This window comes from Orussus abietinus, unplaced genomic scaffold (genome assembly GCF_000612105.2).
Source record: "Orussus abietinus isolate OABI.00-Male unplaced genomic scaffold, Oabi_2.0 scaffold22, whole genome shotgun sequence".
Taxonomy (NCBI): Eukaryota; Metazoa; Arthropoda; class Insecta; order Hymenoptera; family Orussidae; genus Orussus; species Orussus abietinus.
The window spans coordinates 1583410-1601583 of NW_019394596.1; the positions used below are offsets into that span (position 1 = coordinate 1583410).

The window sequence follows — 18174 nt, forward strand, 5'->3', positions numbered from 1 at the left end:
GGCCTCGGTGCGCCAGCGTTCGGGCCCGCGATATCTCGATCGACTGCGGGCTCGACCGCGGCGTCGATTTTGTTTCCCTTTTTTTCTTTCTTCGTAAAAAAAAGGCGACGCGACTCAGACAAAATTGAGCTCGGCCTAATAACGAGCATAACGACTCCGTTCACCCGAAAACGGAGGAACGCAACGAACCCGATTTTCGGGAGACGCGAAGGGGCGAATCGAACGATTGCCGAAAATGAGAGCGCTTCCACGAGTCGCCGGTCGATATGCTTCCCTTTAACCGGGCACCTAGGAGCGTGGAGGAAAGATGTTGCGAAACCGTCTCGAGGTCGACGGGGCGAACCTCCGGAGAAGAGGGGCGATTCGGAACTGGTTGCGAGCGATCGGAGGGAAGGGAGGGTCGAGAGGGCAAACTTGCCCGACCAATAAGGTCCGATGCCGGAGGGTCCGAAAAGGGCCGGGGGTTATCGCGAGGATGCACCTGCGTTTATCTCCCGGATCTGGAAAGGAGAGGAAAGGAAATAAAAAAAACTGCAAAACGTTGCTTTCTTCATATTTTATTCTCATCCCGGGAGTCCGTGTCCTCTCCTGGAGCATGATTATTTTTTCTTTCGACGCCAGGGGAGAGGAGGATTTTTCCGAAGCTCATCCGTTGCAGGATCCATCGGTCCGAGCGCGGCATCGTTTTCCCTCGACTCCGGAGCGTCTCTCTTGGAAGCCAACCTCTTCGGCAGTCTCGACGCAGTCTGGGAGCAGCGGCGCCCGCTGGTGGGGAGCGACGAAAGCGGCCGGGGGCGCTGGACCAATGGGGATCGCGGGGGTTGGAGACGCCTCCCGGGCGAGGGAACCCAACGCTCGACGTCGTTCCACCCGATTCCGAGGCGCTCTCGAAACGCCCGAATTAATTCCCTCCGGTTTTCTCTTCTTAACCCTCGTCGACCCGGTCCAGCGAAGGGAATAACATTAGCCTAGCGCGGACGAATCGACGCGATCCAGCATCCGTGGTCCATGGTTCGGACGCGCGGGGAATCGAACCTAACCTCTCGCGTCGCGTAGAGGTGGGGCGCCGGGTTATCGAGAGGGGTGAGTCTTCCCGGTGGACCAATGGGCGCTCGGCTCCGGAGGGTTGCGAGAGTGCCGGGGTGCAAGGTTAGGAAGCGTCGCGGGGTTGTCGGGCATTTCCGTGATTGGTCGGGTCCTCGGGCGGCGGAGTGGGGGGGCGCAGGCCCGCGCGATTGGTCGGCGCTCGGTCGCTCGCCGCCGCGCGGCGGCGCCTCGGCCGGCCGGCGGGCGGTGCGTCAGTCAGCTTTCGGGCGCCTTGCGAGTCAGACCTCGAGTGGGAACTCCCGCCGAACGTGCCCAGAGGACCGCGAGTCGTCGGACCGAAAAAGTGCCAAGTTTTTTAAGTAGTCGACCCCTCCGTGGCCCGTAATCTCTCGGACGGTCCCCGCGAGCGAGACGGACGGAGAAGGAGCGCGAGAGGAAGACCCGCGTATCCGCCCACCGCGCCGGTTTTTGTCTCCTAACCTCCTTCTCGAGCCGGCGCGCGCACGCGTAACTACGAGAAAACGGCTGACCAGTGGCAGTTTTTGTGCTCCGAGTTGACGGCTCCTCGCGCGACCCTCTGCGCACCTCCTGCGCGGACCCGAGCGCGACTTCTACCCGAGACCGGAGCGCCGGCGCGCGCTCCACCTCGCGCTCTGGACCCCTGAGACGCCCGACGCGGTGGACCGCCACGGCCCCTGACGCGCGACATGTCGACCGCCGTCATGAGCACCCTCATGTTCGAGGCCGGGGAGCACATCTTTCAGGTGAGCCCATTTTCAGCGTCCCGACTAGCGATATGGCGGGTTCGAGAGCCCGACCGGTCCGGATTCACGCTCGTGTAAGTAGGCTCGGTCGAGCACGCTCGACTAGCGATAGGCGAGGTTAATTCGATCGCGCTCGACTCGGAACTCACGGAGGGACCGAAACGATCCAGACCGGCACTCCCTGGTCGGGGCGTCCGAAAAAAATCCCGTTACCACGCCGTGTAAAAAATATTCCCATCGAGGAGAATCGAATTAATATTCAGGATTTACGTTTGGGAAATCCTGCCAATCGTCGCTCTCGGTATAAAAATCCAGATTCGGGGTACGACCGACGAGGCAGTATTTTCTCGGGAAGGAGAATTTTGTGGGTTTCCGCGCGGGGGATACGGGCTCTCTTGCTCGCGTCGGTACTCGCCGGAGCAGGCACGGACTGGTCGGAGCGCGAGAGAGAGAGAGAACGCGCCGGCCGGCCGGCGGAGCGACAAGGACCCCCGGATAAATAAAAGGTACGCGCGCGCTCGCTCGCTAGGGAACGACTCTCGCCTCTCTCCCTCTGCCGGACGGACCGAGTCGACGGATACTCTCTTTGGTTTCACCTCGCGAGGTGAGTTTCTCCTCTCGAGAGGGTTATATCCCGCGAGGAGACGCCGGGAACGACCTCGCCGAAGGCGCGCTAATTATTAACAGTGCCCGACTCTACGAGATGGCCGCCGACACGTGGTCGACCGGCGGCCGGAAAGTAACTATGGAAAATGTCCCGAAAATTCCGAGGAAAAATAATTCCCGTCCCGTTAGAAGCGAACTCGCAATTATTCCAGGCTGAATTTCGAGTCGCGAGAGATTCGCCATTTTGGAGCGAGGCCACGTGGGGTTCTTCGCCTCTCGTCGCGCGATTTTCGACCCATCGCATGTTAATGGATTTTTGACGAATTGGAAATTCCTCGCGCATGGGGTATTGGAATAAATCGATCGAATCTAGGGGGCTCGATTCCGGTGGGTCTTGGGAGAAGTCCGGACTTCTCGGCGATGAGTCGCGACCCGGTCGGCTTCTCGGGCGAGGAGAGGGAGCGGGGAAGGGAAAATAAACACGGTTCCCCGGACCCCCCGAGCGGCCAAGAGTGTTTCGTGTCACGGACCGTGGCACGCTCTAGCGGCGACGGGGAGGGGAAACCGTTCCAGAATAAGCAACGACCTACGCTAAGACCCGACGAGATACGCCGGGTTATTTTCGGGCCGGTGCATGCGCGCGTTTCGACGATAACGATGAGAGAGGGCGCACCTTTGCTCACGAAACTCCCGCGATTTGTCAGACGCTTAGGCGCGAGGACCTTGAGAGAAAATCCCACCTTTACAGGAGACGGATATACCGAGGTCGACCTCCCTCCATTTTTTTTTTTTTAGGGAATTTCGATCGAGCAGAAATTTAAATTGAAATCCAACGATCGCCTCGTTACGGCGAAATCGACGATCGGGAGAGGACCTTGACCCACGGGAGGATCGGTCGCGAGTAATCGCGCCTTTTCGCGGCCGATTGCGCTCACGGTTTTGCAAACTACGGTGTCAATGCTCCCCGGCGTAAATATTGTACCGATCGATGGGAAGAGATTACGACTCAAATGGCGCGCTTTTGGTCGTCGAACCGAGGTGCGTTTACGCATCTTTTCGCACTGCCGAGGGTATGCGCGAATTGTCGAAACTCCTCGCTCGTGTTTAATAAAACGCGGAGGATTGGGAAAGGGAGGAGCGCGGCTGTGTTTTCGCGATTTTCGTTCCGGGCCTCTCGACGGGATTTCGAAAGAGGATCTCGAGGTCGCTCGACGAGGCGAGGGACTTCCGCCGGGCGGAAGATACACTTATTATTTTTTTTTTTTATCGCGAAGGTCGAAATTCCCGTTCCGATATTTTTTTAAATTTTTTTTTCGAGGACTACTCGTCGCTCGGAGACTAAGGGGGATATCGAAGGAAGGGGAAATTGCGTCGATCTTTGCCAAGAGCGATGGGTCCCATCATTAGGAAATTAATTCCAATTAATCGGTTTACGAAAGGCGTTCGAGTCGCGGCGACGAAGGTACGCCAGGCAATGCGGTGTTTAACCACCGGGGTGTACGGGCCTTTATGTATGTACGTCGTACGATTTCCGGCATGAACGTTCTCGGGGAGGAGGAAGGGGAGAAGGAGGGACACTTGTCATTTCCCGCGTTATTATTCCTGAGACGACTCGACGGCAAGGAGGCCTCGGCGCCGAAGGAGGAGGCAGAGGAGAGAAAAAAAAAGAAGACGCGAGAAAAAAAATATCGGGGGACCGCGATTATCGCCGAATATCGTCGGGAATGCGACACGCGAGGTTCGTTTGGCCGAAGGCTCGTCGAGTCACTTTCTTCGGGAATTTCTCTCTCGGCGCCGATTTCTCGAAACTCTTTCGGACGGGACTTTCATCGAGCGGATTCGCGAATCCATTCGGCGTAACCTCCGTCTCCTCTCGGGAAATCTCGCGAGAAAAAAAAAAATAAATAATAATATAGACGAAGGGAGAGTTTTCTGGAAATTTCAAGGAGAGAGGAGTAGCGTCGCGCTGGGCAAGATGGCGGACCGCGGGTCCTCGGATTTCTTTTTTTTCTTTTCTTTCTTCGGGAAAGTCGCGACCTTCTTTCTTCGAATGTCGCGGAGAAGAAAAAAAAAGGGGAAAAAAATATGAAGAGAAGGATAGCCGCTCTCTTTTCGGTCGCGCGAAAGTACCGAGGAAGGGCTCTCCTCTCTAGTTTTCTCTCGGGGGAAAAGTCGGGCCCCGTCTCTCGCGGTTCCGCTGACTACCGACTCGACGGATTCTCGCGCCTCGAGAGGACGAAATTTAAACGTCGACCCCTCGAGAAACGAATCCTGAGGGACCTGTAAGTAAACGGCGAGAGATCCAGAGGAGGTATCGCCGGTTCGCGAGATTTAGACGGTCCGCCGATCCCTTATCGGCCGATTATCATCCGTGGATTGGCCGCGCGGTTGCCGCCTCTCGTCGCGCTCGGGGCCGCGCGAGCGCCCGGTCGACTTGGCAACCGCGCAGCGCGAGAGGCGAGCGGAGCTGGAACTCGTTGCCGATCGGTATCGGCGGCTAGCCCCCGAGGTCTCTCCTCTCCTCTCCTGCCTCCGATGTCGACCGGAGAGGAATAAATGATAACCGAGACGCGAAAACTCGCTTTACTTTTCACACCGGAGCGCCTCGTAGAATCCGAACGGATCGTCCTTAATGGTCGGGTCTCTGCGTGTACCACCGGTGGTACACGTGGCACGGAATGTGTTAACACTAGAACTACCGGCGAATTTTTTTTTTATACGATGGGCCATTTGAAACCAGTCATTTTGACTGGTCTTGGTAGTTCTAGTGTCAACGTCGGGTTTCGGAGAGGGCCGAAGTTCGGACCCTCTTCGACGCCGAGGAGTAGGCAGGTTATCCGTTGCGCAACCACGTGGTCGGACCTTTCCGCAACGCCGTTAGGTTCGACCGAGCACGGTGCAAAAGCTTAAGTCGGTCAGTTTCGGCAACCTCGCGTGACATAACCGTTCCGTAGGTGGGCTCCTAGAGAGGGTCAGGACGATTCGCTGGAGAGTTCGCGTTTTACCGCCGTTCGATGCGGTCGGGGAGACGCGGGGTAAGGGGACTTTCAGGGGGCCACCGGGTCAGGATTTCGATTCCTCCGGGATTTCTCGCGAGTATCCTTATCCCGCGCGGTTTCGCTCCGATTCCCGAGGGCTCGCCTCCCTCCTAGAGGGGAAGAAAGGGAAAACGAAGGTACTGGCGTGTCTCCGCGAACCTGTTGCTCGTCTTTGGAGGGAGCCCTGCCTTTGTGCCCGAGGAAGAGGGGGGCGAGATAGAGGGGGAGGCCCCGTTTCGTGGCGTGCGTGCCCACGTGTACACCCGAGAGGGCACCCTCTCTGTCCCCTTTTGTGGGGTCGTCCCCCCGGTCTCTTTGGTTGAGAAATTTTTCCCATATTCCTGAAAAGAAACCTGACACAAAAGGGGAGAGAGAGAGAGAGGAGGGTTTCCGTGCACCTTGCTTTCTCGCCAACGGCGAGACGGCCGGGGGTTAAGGCGGGTTTACGTGGGCCCGGAGACCGTTGACGGAGGTACCGGACGATGGGTGCCGTCGCGGAAACGTCGCGATTCTTCAGGCGGGGGGCAATTTCTAACGTGGACCCTCATTTTGACTCGGGTGGTCGCGCAAGCACCTCCACGTGGAGGCTGACATTGGCCTTCGCCGTGGCGCTCTCCATGGTGCGTTATCCTCCGAACCTCCGTGGAATACCACAATTACGATTACGGGCGCACGAGGCGAGCAACAGGTTAGCGTCGTGTCCCCTCCGGGGAATATTCCCTCTCGAGTTCGCCCGTTTTGTTGCCGAGGCGAGGCGCAACAAGTGTCTTCGACGCGGTCGCTAGGGAAACCCTCGCCGTCAGGAGGGTCGAAACGACGTCCTTCATTTCTTTCTTTTTTTTTTTTATTGAAGAAGGTCGACGCCCCACCCTTGGAATCGAGCTTCGACATTTTGTCCGAAATTTCATTCGGACGGGGAGAAAAATGAAACGTCTCGTCCGACGTCGTGGGACACGAGGTGGACGCGCCTCCTTAATGGGGGACGATTTCGCGCGCAGGTGATACCGTCGGGGCGCCTTAACGAGGCGACAAACCCGGCGCGCCTAATCGACGGGGCCCCCTAATCGATTCCGCATACTCCGGCGATCCTCTCGATAAGATCTTGTAAGCTCGGCTTTAGGGTAATTAGGGAGCCGGGCGTGGAAAAGTACCGCCGAAAACGCGGTGCGCCCCCCAACCTTCGCGCTCGGGGAACCGTCGATAAGATATATTAACGGCGCGGAACGCGCGTCGAATCCTCTCTCGTGCGTAACAACGGCTTAAGGCCTTAAGGCGTACTCGCTTCGCAACGAGCTCTTCGTACGCCGCGACGACTCGTCGCTTGCCCGCGCCTTTCGAGATTTACGACCTTCTTCTTCTCTTTGCGAGTTTTTTTTTCTCCTGTTCCCTCACCTTTTTCATTTTTTTTTTTGCTTCTCTCTCTCCCGGTTTACGTAAAAACCTCGAGCGACTCCTCGCGATTACGCGCGAGGTGTTTCTCTCTCTCTCTCTCTCTCTCTCTCTTCGTTTTTGCCGGTTTCGCGGAACGCACGGCGCGATCGCGGCCTTCGGTTCGAGAATGGTGGAAAAATAGTTTTTCTTTTCGTTTTTTTTTTCCTGACACGTTTTGAGGGCTTCGTTGCGAGATTTTCCGTCTCTGGCCCAAGAATCGATCGTTACGTTATCTTTCGCCTACCGGCCATTATCTCCTCGCGACGCTCTCGCTCTCCTTCGTCGCTCTGATTCATGTTTAACACGTGCACCACTAACCAATTGACTACATGGCTTGCTTTTATCCTATTTGCAGAATGGCTCAAGATATTTCTCTCCGTCTCCGAATCTGAAAGAAAACCTGGCAATCCTGCGCACTCCTAACCTCGGCCTCGTAAGTTTGAAGCTTTTATGTATCTCATTAACTTTTAATTGATTGAATGCGCGCACCTGACGCCTCGCCAAAGGAATCCTCGGGTCTTTGGTCTCGCTCTACTTTATTGTCAATTTTTTATTTATTTTTTTTCTTCACTTCAGTTTTTTGCCATACGTGGGTATAAGGGGTTTCAGTTCCTGCTTTCGGCACCGTCACGCGTAACACCGGCTTAAACCTTAGGCCGAAACCGCGAGGCGAAACGCGCGGCCGTCGTCGAGAGGCCCCCCCTACTTGCGTGTATGCACGCGCACACGAGTGAGCGCAGGCGGATGCATACGCGTCCACGTACGCAAATGCGAGTGCACGTGCACATGGGTCTCGTGCTTTGTTCCCCGAGAAAAAGACCTCGAGAGCGCGGGGCCTGAATCAGGCCTCTGCGGCCGCGGTTTCCGTCCCCGCGAGGAGGAAAACGCGCGCGGCAGGAAAACCTACGTCGACCCACGACCGCTCGCCTCCGCTCACCGAATCGCTCTTGTGGAGCGGCGAACGCGCGAGTGGCACTTTCCCGCGAGGCGGGTTTAGAAATCCCGCCTGCGGATTACGCCAACCACCGGGCGGATCTCCCCGCCACTCGTCCGGGCGATTTTCCCGGGGTATTCGGGAATTTTGTAAAGGAGCACGCGCGGGAACGCGGAAAATCTCCCGAGTTTGGACGCGGTCCGTCTCCTTTGGTCGGTACTTTTTTTTTATTTTTATTTTTTACGGACTTGCTCCGCGTCAGCGGACGCTTGGACGTTTACTTTGCGTCGCGACGCTATTTACAGGGATCCGCGATCACCGGGTGCGGTGATTCCGTCAACGAGGGGGAGGAAAAACCGCTGGTCGCGGGCGGAGCGTCACCGCGAGAGCCGGGGACTCGGGCGGCGGTGCGCGCGCCGCCGATCAGCTGATTTTGACAGCTGCCGCCCCCGCCACGTGGACGCTCGGGTTTTTCGCCGTTTGCTCGGGATCCTGCCGGTTCTTTGTCGGCATGGAGGCGTATGCCAACCGAGAGACGTCTGTTTTCATTGTTCCTCCGCTAAACCGCGGCCTCGGATCGGCTGCTCCGTTGGGAAAAAGGAACGAGATCGCGGAGTATCGATCCAGTAGAGAGAAGAAGTCCAATCGCCGGGGCAATTAAACCTCGCGGCGGTGCGTTAATTGGTCCCCGCGGATGCTCCGATTAATTTACGATAACTGAGGGGCGTAATTAAATCCGTCGCCGTCGTTTAACGTCCGGGACCCTTGCCGACTCTCGCTGTCGGCGCTGGTCGAGCGTCGCGACAATGGAAGGGTCGTTAATTGCTGGGCTTCTCTTTAAATATTGCTCGGCATTTGTGGGGAATTATTCCCCGGCTCTGGAACGCGCGGAGATTTTTCCGTCCTTCCGTTTGCTCTTTGGCGAGCCTCCGGGGATATCCACTCGCGTCGATTAATCCCGATCATAAATCCGGGGAAAACGCGAGACGGACGTCGAGCCGTTTTACGTCGGCTCGGCGCACCCGGCTCCGTTTAATTTCTGATCGAATAATTAACCCGACTACCGTGCGTTACATAAGAATCAGGGCGTGAAGCGCATCCATTCAGGGAGCGAGGGCGGTGCTTTCGATTTCCAGCGTGTCATCGGACGCGCTTTCGACGCGGCAACGCGACTCTCCTCGACGGGCACACGATCGTTACGGGCGATTTTTCTTTGTTTTACGGCCGTACTTAATTTTTTTTTCTCCGCTTTTCCCGGCCGGCCGGAAATTCGCCCACGAGGGACAAAGGAAAACTCGGGGTCCGGGATGGAGAGGGGGCGTCGGCGATAACGGCGACGACGATTCGCGTGGCCGAGGCGAGTAAATCCGTCCGCGTGATTTCTGGCCTGGTCGTTGCCACCGAGTGTACAGGGTGAATCACCGCCGACCCCGGGATGTGCCGGGAGAGTTTTGCGGGAATATTTTTGGATGAAGTCTTGACGCGATCGTTAAGCTCGGTCTCTCTCTCTCTCTCGAGATGTGCGCGTGCTCGACGGTCGAAACGCCGCGGAAAAGTCGCGGGGTCTTCTCCCTCGAGAACCGTCGTCGTACCGGGTCGCTCGTGGCGATTTTACGACGCGGAGGTCGGCCGAGCATTTTTCTTTTACGCCGGGCGGAAAAGAAAAAAAAGAAAAATCATTGGGAAATCTCGACGCGATAATTCCCGGTTAAAATGTCAGAGAGGTATTGCCGGCGATCGTTCGCCCTTGGGGCCCCCGAAACTCTTTCGATCTCGGCCGGAACGGATCGCACGGTTAACGAGCACCGACAATGGCGAGAACAATGACGACCATTGGCGAATAAAGACGCTCCCGAGGCGCGTCTCGGCCGCCGTCGTCGGGGAGAAAGCATGACGGACGCCTTCCTCGCGGCGGGACCTCTCCATTCCTCCGTTTCGACGAAGAACTCCCCTGGGGATTAGTTTTCGCCCTACTCGCGGCGAGTTCCGAGGCGAGCCGCGACTCCACTCGCGCGAAATCTCGCAATTAGCGGCGGGAAGGCGTGCGCCCGGCACCAATGCCGCTTCAAAAATATCGACCTTACGACTATCCATCATTTCCCGCGGGTGCGTGACGTCACTACCTCGCGGAAAGGCAGATATCCCGGCCCGGAGCCGAGAATAGACGTTTTCGGTCGCGAGGGTTAAAGAGAAAGGAAGAAGAGAAAAATCGGCCGCAGGAGGAGCGACGGGTCGCTCGACGTAACCAAGACATCCAAAATCACATCTCGATCGATTCTTCCTTCTTGATATTTTTTTTTTTATTTCTTTCCACCTCTCGTAAACGCCTTTCGATTCGGTGCACCGCCGATCATCTCGATTTGTCCCGCGGACGGGTTAATGGACGTTGCGACACGAGGCGGCGTCGACGAGGGAAAGTTCCTCTTTTATTTTTTTTTTTTTTCCTTGCTGCTTACTCGTCCCCGGCTTTTACCTCTCGTTTCGTGATATCGGGTAGATCGCGTACCCGGGATTTTAAATCCCTGTCGAAAAATCTAAACTATGGGAAGGCGAGGAAGGACGCCTCTCCGCCTGGCCGGCGCATCGGCGCAGAAAATAATTCGCGCAACTCGCGTAACTCGGGGTAATTCGAGTAATTCAGAGCCGGTCGGGCCGCTGGAGGTCGTTTCACCTCGTCAAGGGACGTCGAGAGATATCTCGACTGGAGGCCTCTTCCGTTCGTAGGCAATTTCACTCTTCGTGGCCGGGAGTTTACGTAACGAGCGTCGCGGCCGTGATTTACGATACGCGAGGTAAACGCCTAGAGGGGCGCGGGGGGGAAAAATGGGCGGAGGGGGAAAGAGAGAAAGGGGAAAAAAACCGGAGGAAAGGAGTTTCGTTTTCGATCGGGCCGAGGAAGGCGACTCCACTCGCGGGAGAAATTTCACCGATCTGTGTCGGCGCTCTTACGTCCCGCTTTTACTTTCGACGCTCGATCGTTTCTCTCCTCGAAGCCGTCCGTCCACTTCCCCCACGTGGTCCCCCGGGATCCCGATGGACCGTCCACGGGCAGGGAAAACAATTTTTTCCGCACCCCCCGATCTCCGTCGATCAATCTCGAACGGGACAACCGAGGACTCGGAGCCGATCGTTGCACGGAAAATGAGGCACCCTGGTCTGTCAACGAAGGGCGCGGTTACGACGGAATTTATAATTTGGGGTTACGCGAAATTACCGTGGAATCGTCTCGGAGGACTTTCTATCTCTCTCTCGGGGCCCGTTGGGGCCTAAGATTGGGCCTTTTAACGAGCGTCGAGGACCGAGGAAGTCTTTTCGAGAAAGCGCTTCTCTCCTATCCCGAGAGCCAGCCGGATGTATCTGGTCCGGAGATATTACGGATGCGGACGGGACGCGTAGGCTCTTTTTCGATTATCCCCTCTCCCCCGTCTCGACGGCGAAAAGTCGACGACCGATGCGTGCCCACTCGTTAGAAAGCGACGATCGAGCCCCGACTCGTAAGGTACGGATTCCTAGGCGCTTTTTTACCGCGCTGGTCGTTGCGAAACCCGCGAACCCGCTAAGGGGACTTCGATCAAGAGGCGCGATGCCTTAAGGTGAAGTGAAACACCCTTCAAATCAGTCGATTCGAGTACAACACTTTTTTTTTTTTTAAGGGTATTAGACCAAACTGTCCGAATCATCGTTTCCGATTCACATCACCTTAAGGGAGGCGACTCGGGAAAAGTCCCGACAAGGAAAAATATCTACGGGTAAGCGTGTCATTTTCGTAATTTCCGATCGATCCGAAATAAAAGGGGCACGTCTCGCTCTCGAGGGTCCGCGGCGTCGCCGGGGACTTTCTCCGGAGATCCCGAGAGGAGATCCGTGGAAAGTGGTTACCCCCACCTAGCCGAGGCCGGGTTTTCCGATGGACCCCGAGGGATCGGGGATATCGGCCAGGTAAGGCCCCGACCGTAAACCACCTTTACGGGGCCCCAGGACTCCTCCCTCACAAAGCGGGCCTCTCTACCTGATATTTCGGAGCCTAACGGTAACCCCGGACCATTGTTTCCGAAAATCCTAATCAAGGCGCGGGTTTCTCCTCGAGAAGGGTCCCCTCCGTCCATTGATCCTCCGGGGATATTTTACTCGCGGATCGGGATCCCGGAATTATTTTTGGGAATTTAGTTCTATTGGAGATTTATCGAGTCTTTTTTTTTTTTTTCTTCGCGTCAAGTGCACCCGGAAGGAAGATACTTCCGGGTCCTATCGGCACTTGGTCCCCGACGATACCTCTGTTAAAACCCGGGTCGTTTGGTGTGTTGCAGAACGCCTCCCAGTCGAAGCCGAAGGAGCAGGCGAACCACGCTCCCCTGAGGCGCAGCTACACCTCCCTGGTGACGCTGATCGAGCAGCACCGCAAGCTGGACCGCAGCGTCAGCGAGCCGACGTCGCGCTACAAGACGGAGCTCTGCCGGCCCTTCGAGGAGAACGGGGCCTGCAAGTACGGCGACAAGTGCCAGTTCGCCCACGGTTACATGGAGCTGCGGAACCTGGCGAGGCACCCCAAGTACAAGACCGAGCTGTGCCGCACCTTCCACACGATCGGGTTCTGCCCGTACGGACCGCGGTGCCACTTCATCCACAACTTCGAGGAGGCCCGGATCCACAACCAGAAGGTCAGCGCCCAGCTGGGCTCGACGCAGCCCAACATCATGGGCCTGAGCCCGATCCTGGCGGGCGGGACGCACGCGGCCCACGCGGCCCACGCGGCCCACCACGCGGCCCATGCCGCCCACGCGGCCCACCACGCCGCCCACGCGGCCCAGGGCTCCGTGAACGCGGGCCTCCTGGAGCAGATCGCGCCTCCCCAGGCTCAGGCACAGGCTGCCGCCCCTCTGATGAGGACCGCCTCGCTCAGCCTGGCCGGAACGGCCGGCGCCGGGAGCGCTCCCTACAACCCGCCGCTCCTCAGGGCGAACAGCCTGAGCCTGGCGCCCAGCCACGGGCACCCTCAGTCCCAGGTCGTCGGGGCCAGGCCCAAGCCTCTGAACCTGAGCCCCACCTTCTCGCTGGGCAGCACGGCCGACTCCGTATCTCCCTCGTCCAGCCTGAGCCAGTCACCCACGAACTCTATGGCCAGCTTCTTCAACGACGAGAACGTCCCCACCACGCCCTTCAGCTTCGGCCAGGACTTCGGACTCCTCGCAAGGCAGAGCCCCAGCCCCCAGGGGGGCGTCTGCAGCCCGATCTCCGACGACCTGTCCCCCAGGACGCCCTCGCCGCTCTCCCCCAACGCCGAGTCCCGTCTGCCGGTCTTCAACAGGATCAGCAGTACGCTCGGCGACTTCGAGAACCTCAAGATCTAGGGGCCGAGCGACCCATCCTGATGCCAGGGGACACGTGGACGAGGCACCTCGGGGACCGGCTGGACGTCGGCGCGCCGACGGAGGGACGCGACGTCCAGCGTTAAGGGTCTCTCCGGTGTGTTCTTTAGCCTTCCTGACGAGAATGACGATTCTAGCCGCGCCTTTCGTTAGGTTCTCCGTATCGCGACTCTCGGAGTTTCCTTCGCCCTTCTTTGGCGCATCCGCGGGTTTTCCCCTTCGTCGTCATATTTTTCTTTTCTTTTTTTTTTTTTAATCTCCTTTTTCTTATTTTGACTCCACGCGTTTCTCGCGGCCCAGAGCCAGGCCCGGCTTCTTATTACTCCTTTCTTACCCATCTATTATTATCGCTATCCAGCTATTATTATTCTATTATCTATTATTAATATTATTAACGTTATCTGGTACTCCATTACGCTCGGCCTCTTCTCGTCGTTTTACGGAGTGGCCGCGGTTATCCTTACCGTTGACGATATCGACGCGGAGGACGTTTTTATGTAGGTTAAGAAAGAAACGAAAGCGAGTCCGGCTACGCTCCCAGACGGGGGAGAGAGAGAGATATATATATATATCGAAGGAGAGCGAGAGAAAGAGAGGGAAGGGGCGCAAACGAGTTTCGCTCTCCTTCGAGAAGAACTCACTCCCCCTTTGTCTCGCTTTTAAGCCTCTCCCTCTCCCGCTCTTTTCCACGGTTTTCGCTACGAGGACCGGTACTCTCGCCCTTTCCGTTTCTCTCCCCCGAAGGGATAGGAGACGGGGGAGGAAGAGAGGCGTCGCGACGCTCCATGCTCACCCCCCGAGGGGGCGAAGAGACGGAAAGAGAGGGAGCGAAAACGAGGAAACGAGGGGAACGGAGACCCGCCGAGAGAGAGATATATATATTTATATATCGTGTTAGAATCAAAGATTACGCGAACGAAATTAAAAATTAGGGGCTAATTACTATTGTCTTCCAATGCTTGCGAGAGAATGTGCGCGAGTGGCCGAGTGAGAGAGAGAGAGAATGGGAGGGAATGATATGTAGGGAGTGTGAGAGAGAGAAAGAGGGAGCGAATGATGCGGAGAGCGTGCAACATTTACAGCATCTACGTATAGGTTAGGACTTAACGTCGAGGTTGTCGACGAAATCAAGTCGAGAAAGTCCTGAGAGAGCAGGTCGGAAGGAGAGAGAGGGACGACGCGGGGACCGCGCGTGTCCGAGATTGATAAAGATGATGGATATATATGTATATAATTATATATACACGTATATACATATATGTTATTACGCGATATCTATTTATGCGCGAGGCGGTCGGCCATTAAGTGGAGGCGCCGCGAATGTGACCGAAAACGCTCCGGCCTCGCGATTGGCCCAGCCAATCGGAAACGTAGAACGCGACCGCGATCCGCGAGGGACGTGTTCGCGACCCTGATAACGCGTGCTCGTTCTTCGTATACATGCGTATACGTACGTGGACGTATACGTATGTATCGACGACCACGCCACCCTGACGAGCGGCGATGATTACGATCGGGACGACGCCAACGATAACGCCGACGAACGAGAGACGACGAGGACGGTCATTAATATTATATATATATATACATATATATATATATACTACTTCTCGAGATATAACTTTGTTCTTTCCCGTTAAAACAAAAATGTGATATGTAACTATTGCAATAGAAATATTAACTATTATTAAAAAAAAAAAACATATTCTATTAATACGCGCGAGATATGGGGGAGAGACGTCGGGAGGTGCGCGGGAGGGAGGCGGGGGCGAGACTGGGCGTTGGGAGGGAACGAGTGATAAAGGGCGAGATTAGAGAGTGGACGAGATGACTTTCTTTTTTTTTTATTTCTTTATTCCTCTCTCTCTCTCTCTTTTTTTTTTTTGGTTTCCAATTCTCTCCCTGGTCTCGACGCCCTGACCCCCTCCTTGCGCCGTTTATTATACCTCTGCCAAGCACATTTCGCGGGAATAGGAGATGGGAGGGAAAGAGAGAGAAATACTAGTGGACAGGAGATAGGAGGTGAGAGAATGGCTTATATGGAAGAGAGAAAGAGAGCGGGTGTGCCTGAGCGCGACGTGGTTTCCGAAAATCGATTACATTTTGTATATATACTTCTTTTACATTTAAATGGAAAGAGCAGAAAGTGTTTTCGTTTTATTTATATTTGAAGCAAATGTTATTATAGATTTAGTTTATTATTAATATTATTATTAACTATTATCGCTATTACCGCCACACCGTTACTAGTGTCCGACCACCGCCCCACCCTCCGGTACTTTTACTACCCCCCCCGCTGCCACTAATCCGCCCCTCCTATATTATGCCATCGGGACCCGTTACTTTTTATTATCACCCTCCACATTGTTCATACACTTCGTTTAATTACCTTCCTAAGAATTGCAAACCGAGGAACCGACCTGAAATCCCCGTTACCTTCGAGCCTTTTCTTTTCCTCCCTCCTCCGCCATCGATTACTTTTCATTTCTTCTACTATTATCTTCCGCCCCTCGAACACCCGATAATTATCGTTATTATCGATAATCCTCCATACCTACGCACTTCCGTAGCCGCGCATCATTTTGCTATCGGGTACTGCCATTGTTAAATAGTTGTTCACACATTTACCCACGTGTGCGTGACGTTGTCAGCGTTGCTCTGGCTCGACGAAAGGGTTATCGCGAACCCTCGTAGACTCACGGACAAAGCGAAAAAGAGAAAAAAAGGCCCTGCCCTCTAATTTATCGACGACCCGACACCAACCCTTCCAACGTCTATCTCTCTCTCTATATATAAATGTATTTAACGATTATTTAATTTTCCTTTTTTACGCCATTCGGATACCGTTCATCTCTTCTCCTTGGTTCTCCTCGGTTCTGCTTTAACTCATTGCACGCGAGGTCTCCGTCCACGCGATTCGCCAAATTTTGCAAGAACGGATAAAGAGGCGCGCGGCTTCTTTTTTTTTTTCCCCTTTAAGATGCGCTTTTATTTTTGAGCATATTGTTTTTTTTTTCTCCCGCCAAGACGCGGCAAAGTCGACGAACAATGATCGCGAGAACGGAGGCCTGGCAAGCGAGGGGGATGGGCAGCGAAAAAGGGAGGATCGGGTGAAATTCTATTTCCTTTTCCATTTTATGGTGATCCGCGATCGGCGACTAAGGGTGACGCGATTTCCTCATTTTCTTTTAATTTCCAATCAACGGCACTCTTCGAGCGGGGAGAAAGGAAAATGGCCGCGTTCTAGTTTCGATTGGACGAGCGTCTCGTAACACGGGGGAGAGTTGACGCGACAGAGGAAAGGGACTCTTTCTCGCACGTCCTCTTTTTAGTTATATCCTTTTATGCGGCCCGACTTTTTGCAGTTTAATTTTTTTTTTTCCTTTTTAACGAGGATCGCGAAGACGACTTCGCGTCGCTCGACGTACGAATTAGGCGCCCCCCGTTGCATGCGCGGCCACCTCGCCCCCGGATTTCCGACCCTTGGGGGAGGTCCCGGGGCGAGGCGACCGAGGGGTTTCGTTTCTCTCCCTTAGGGTCGCCTACTCTCTCCCCGTCGTCCTTTCTTCCCCGCCTCGACGGGCCGGCCGCGGTTTCCTCGGCGGACGAATTCGAAAAGCCCGCCCTTCGTCCGCCTCTGTCCACCCCGAGTACGCGAACGCCACCCACCCACCCACCATTAACGTTATCTGGTACTCCATTACGCTCGGCCTCTTCTCGTCGTTTTACGGAGTGGCCGCGGTTATCCTTACCGTTGACGATATCGACGCGGAGGACGTTTTTATGTAGGTTAAGAAAGAAACGAAAGCGAGTCCGGCTACGCTCCCAGACGGGGGAGAGAGAGAGATATATATATATATCGAAGGAGAGCGAGAGAAAGAGAGGGAAGGGGCGCAAACGAGTTTCGCTCTCCTTCGAGAAGAACTCACTCCCCCTTTGTCTCGCTTTTAAGCCTCTCCCTCTCCCGCTCTTTTCCACGGTTTTCGCTACGAGGACCGGTACTCTCGCCCTTTCCGTTTCTCTCCCCCGAAGGGATAGGAGACGGGGGAGGAAGAGAGGCGTCGCGACGCTCCATGCTCACCCCCCGAGGGGGCGAAGAGACGGAAAGAGAGGGAGCGAAAACGAGGAAACGAGGGGAACGGAGACCCGCCGAGAGAGAGATATATATATTTATATATCGTGTTAGAATCAAAGATTACGCGAACGAAATTAAAAATTAGGGGCTAATTACTATTGTCTTCCAATGCTTGCGAGAGAATGTGCGCGAGTGGCCGAGTGAGAGAGAGAGAGAATGGGAGGGAATGATATGTAGGGAGTGTGAGAGAGAGAAAGAGGGAGCGAATGATGCGGAGAGCGTGCAACATTTACAGCATCTACGTATAGGTTAGGACTTAACGTCGAGGTTGTCGACGAAATCAAGTCGAGAAAGTCCTGAGAGAGCAGGTCGGAAGGAGAGAGAGGGACGACGCGGGGACCGCGCGTGTCCGAGATTGATAAAGATGATGGATATATATGTATATAATTATATATACACGTATATACATATATGTTATTACGCGATATCTATTTATGCGCGAGGCGGTCGGCCATTAAGTGGAGGCGCCGCGAATGTGACCGAAAACGCTCCGGCCTCGCGATTGGCCCAGCCAATCGGAAACGTAGAACGCGACCGCGATCCGCGAGGGACGTGTTCGCGACCCTGATAACGCGTGCTCGTTCTTCGTATACATGCGTATACGTACGTGGACGTATACGTATGTATCGACGACCACGCCACCCTGACGAGCGGCGATGATTACGATCGGGACGACGCCAACGATAACGCCGACGAACGAGAGACGACGAGGACGGTCATTAATATTATATATATATATACATATATATATATATACTACTTCTCGAGATATAACTTTGTTCTTTCCCGTTAAAACAAAAATGTGATATGTAACTATTGCAATAGAAATATTAACTATTATTAAAAAAAAAAA

General features: G+C 55.1%; 1 protein-coding gene across 2 annotated transcripts; it reads left to right on the forward strand.

The window, feature by feature from the left end:
- Positions 1 to 1320: 1320 nt before the first annotated feature.
- On the forward strand, positions 1321 to 16859 carry LOC105702138 (protein TIS11). 2 transcript variants are annotated; one of them, XM_012429466.1, is made up of 3 exons: positions 1321 to 1811; positions 7242 to 7319; positions 12128 to 16859. In XM_012429466.1, the coding sequence occupies exons 1-3, from the start codon at positions 1755 to 1757 to the stop codon at positions 13166 to 13168; spliced, it is 1176 nt and encodes a 391-aa protein (XP_012284889.1). In that variant the 5' UTR covers positions 1321 to 1754; the 3' UTR covers positions 13169 to 16859. The 2 variants fall into 2 exon arrangements, with proteins under 2 accessions (XP_012284889.1, XP_012284890.1); XM_012429467.1 differs by lacking the exon at positions 7242 to 7319.
- Positions 16860 to 18174: the final 1315 nt, after the last annotated feature.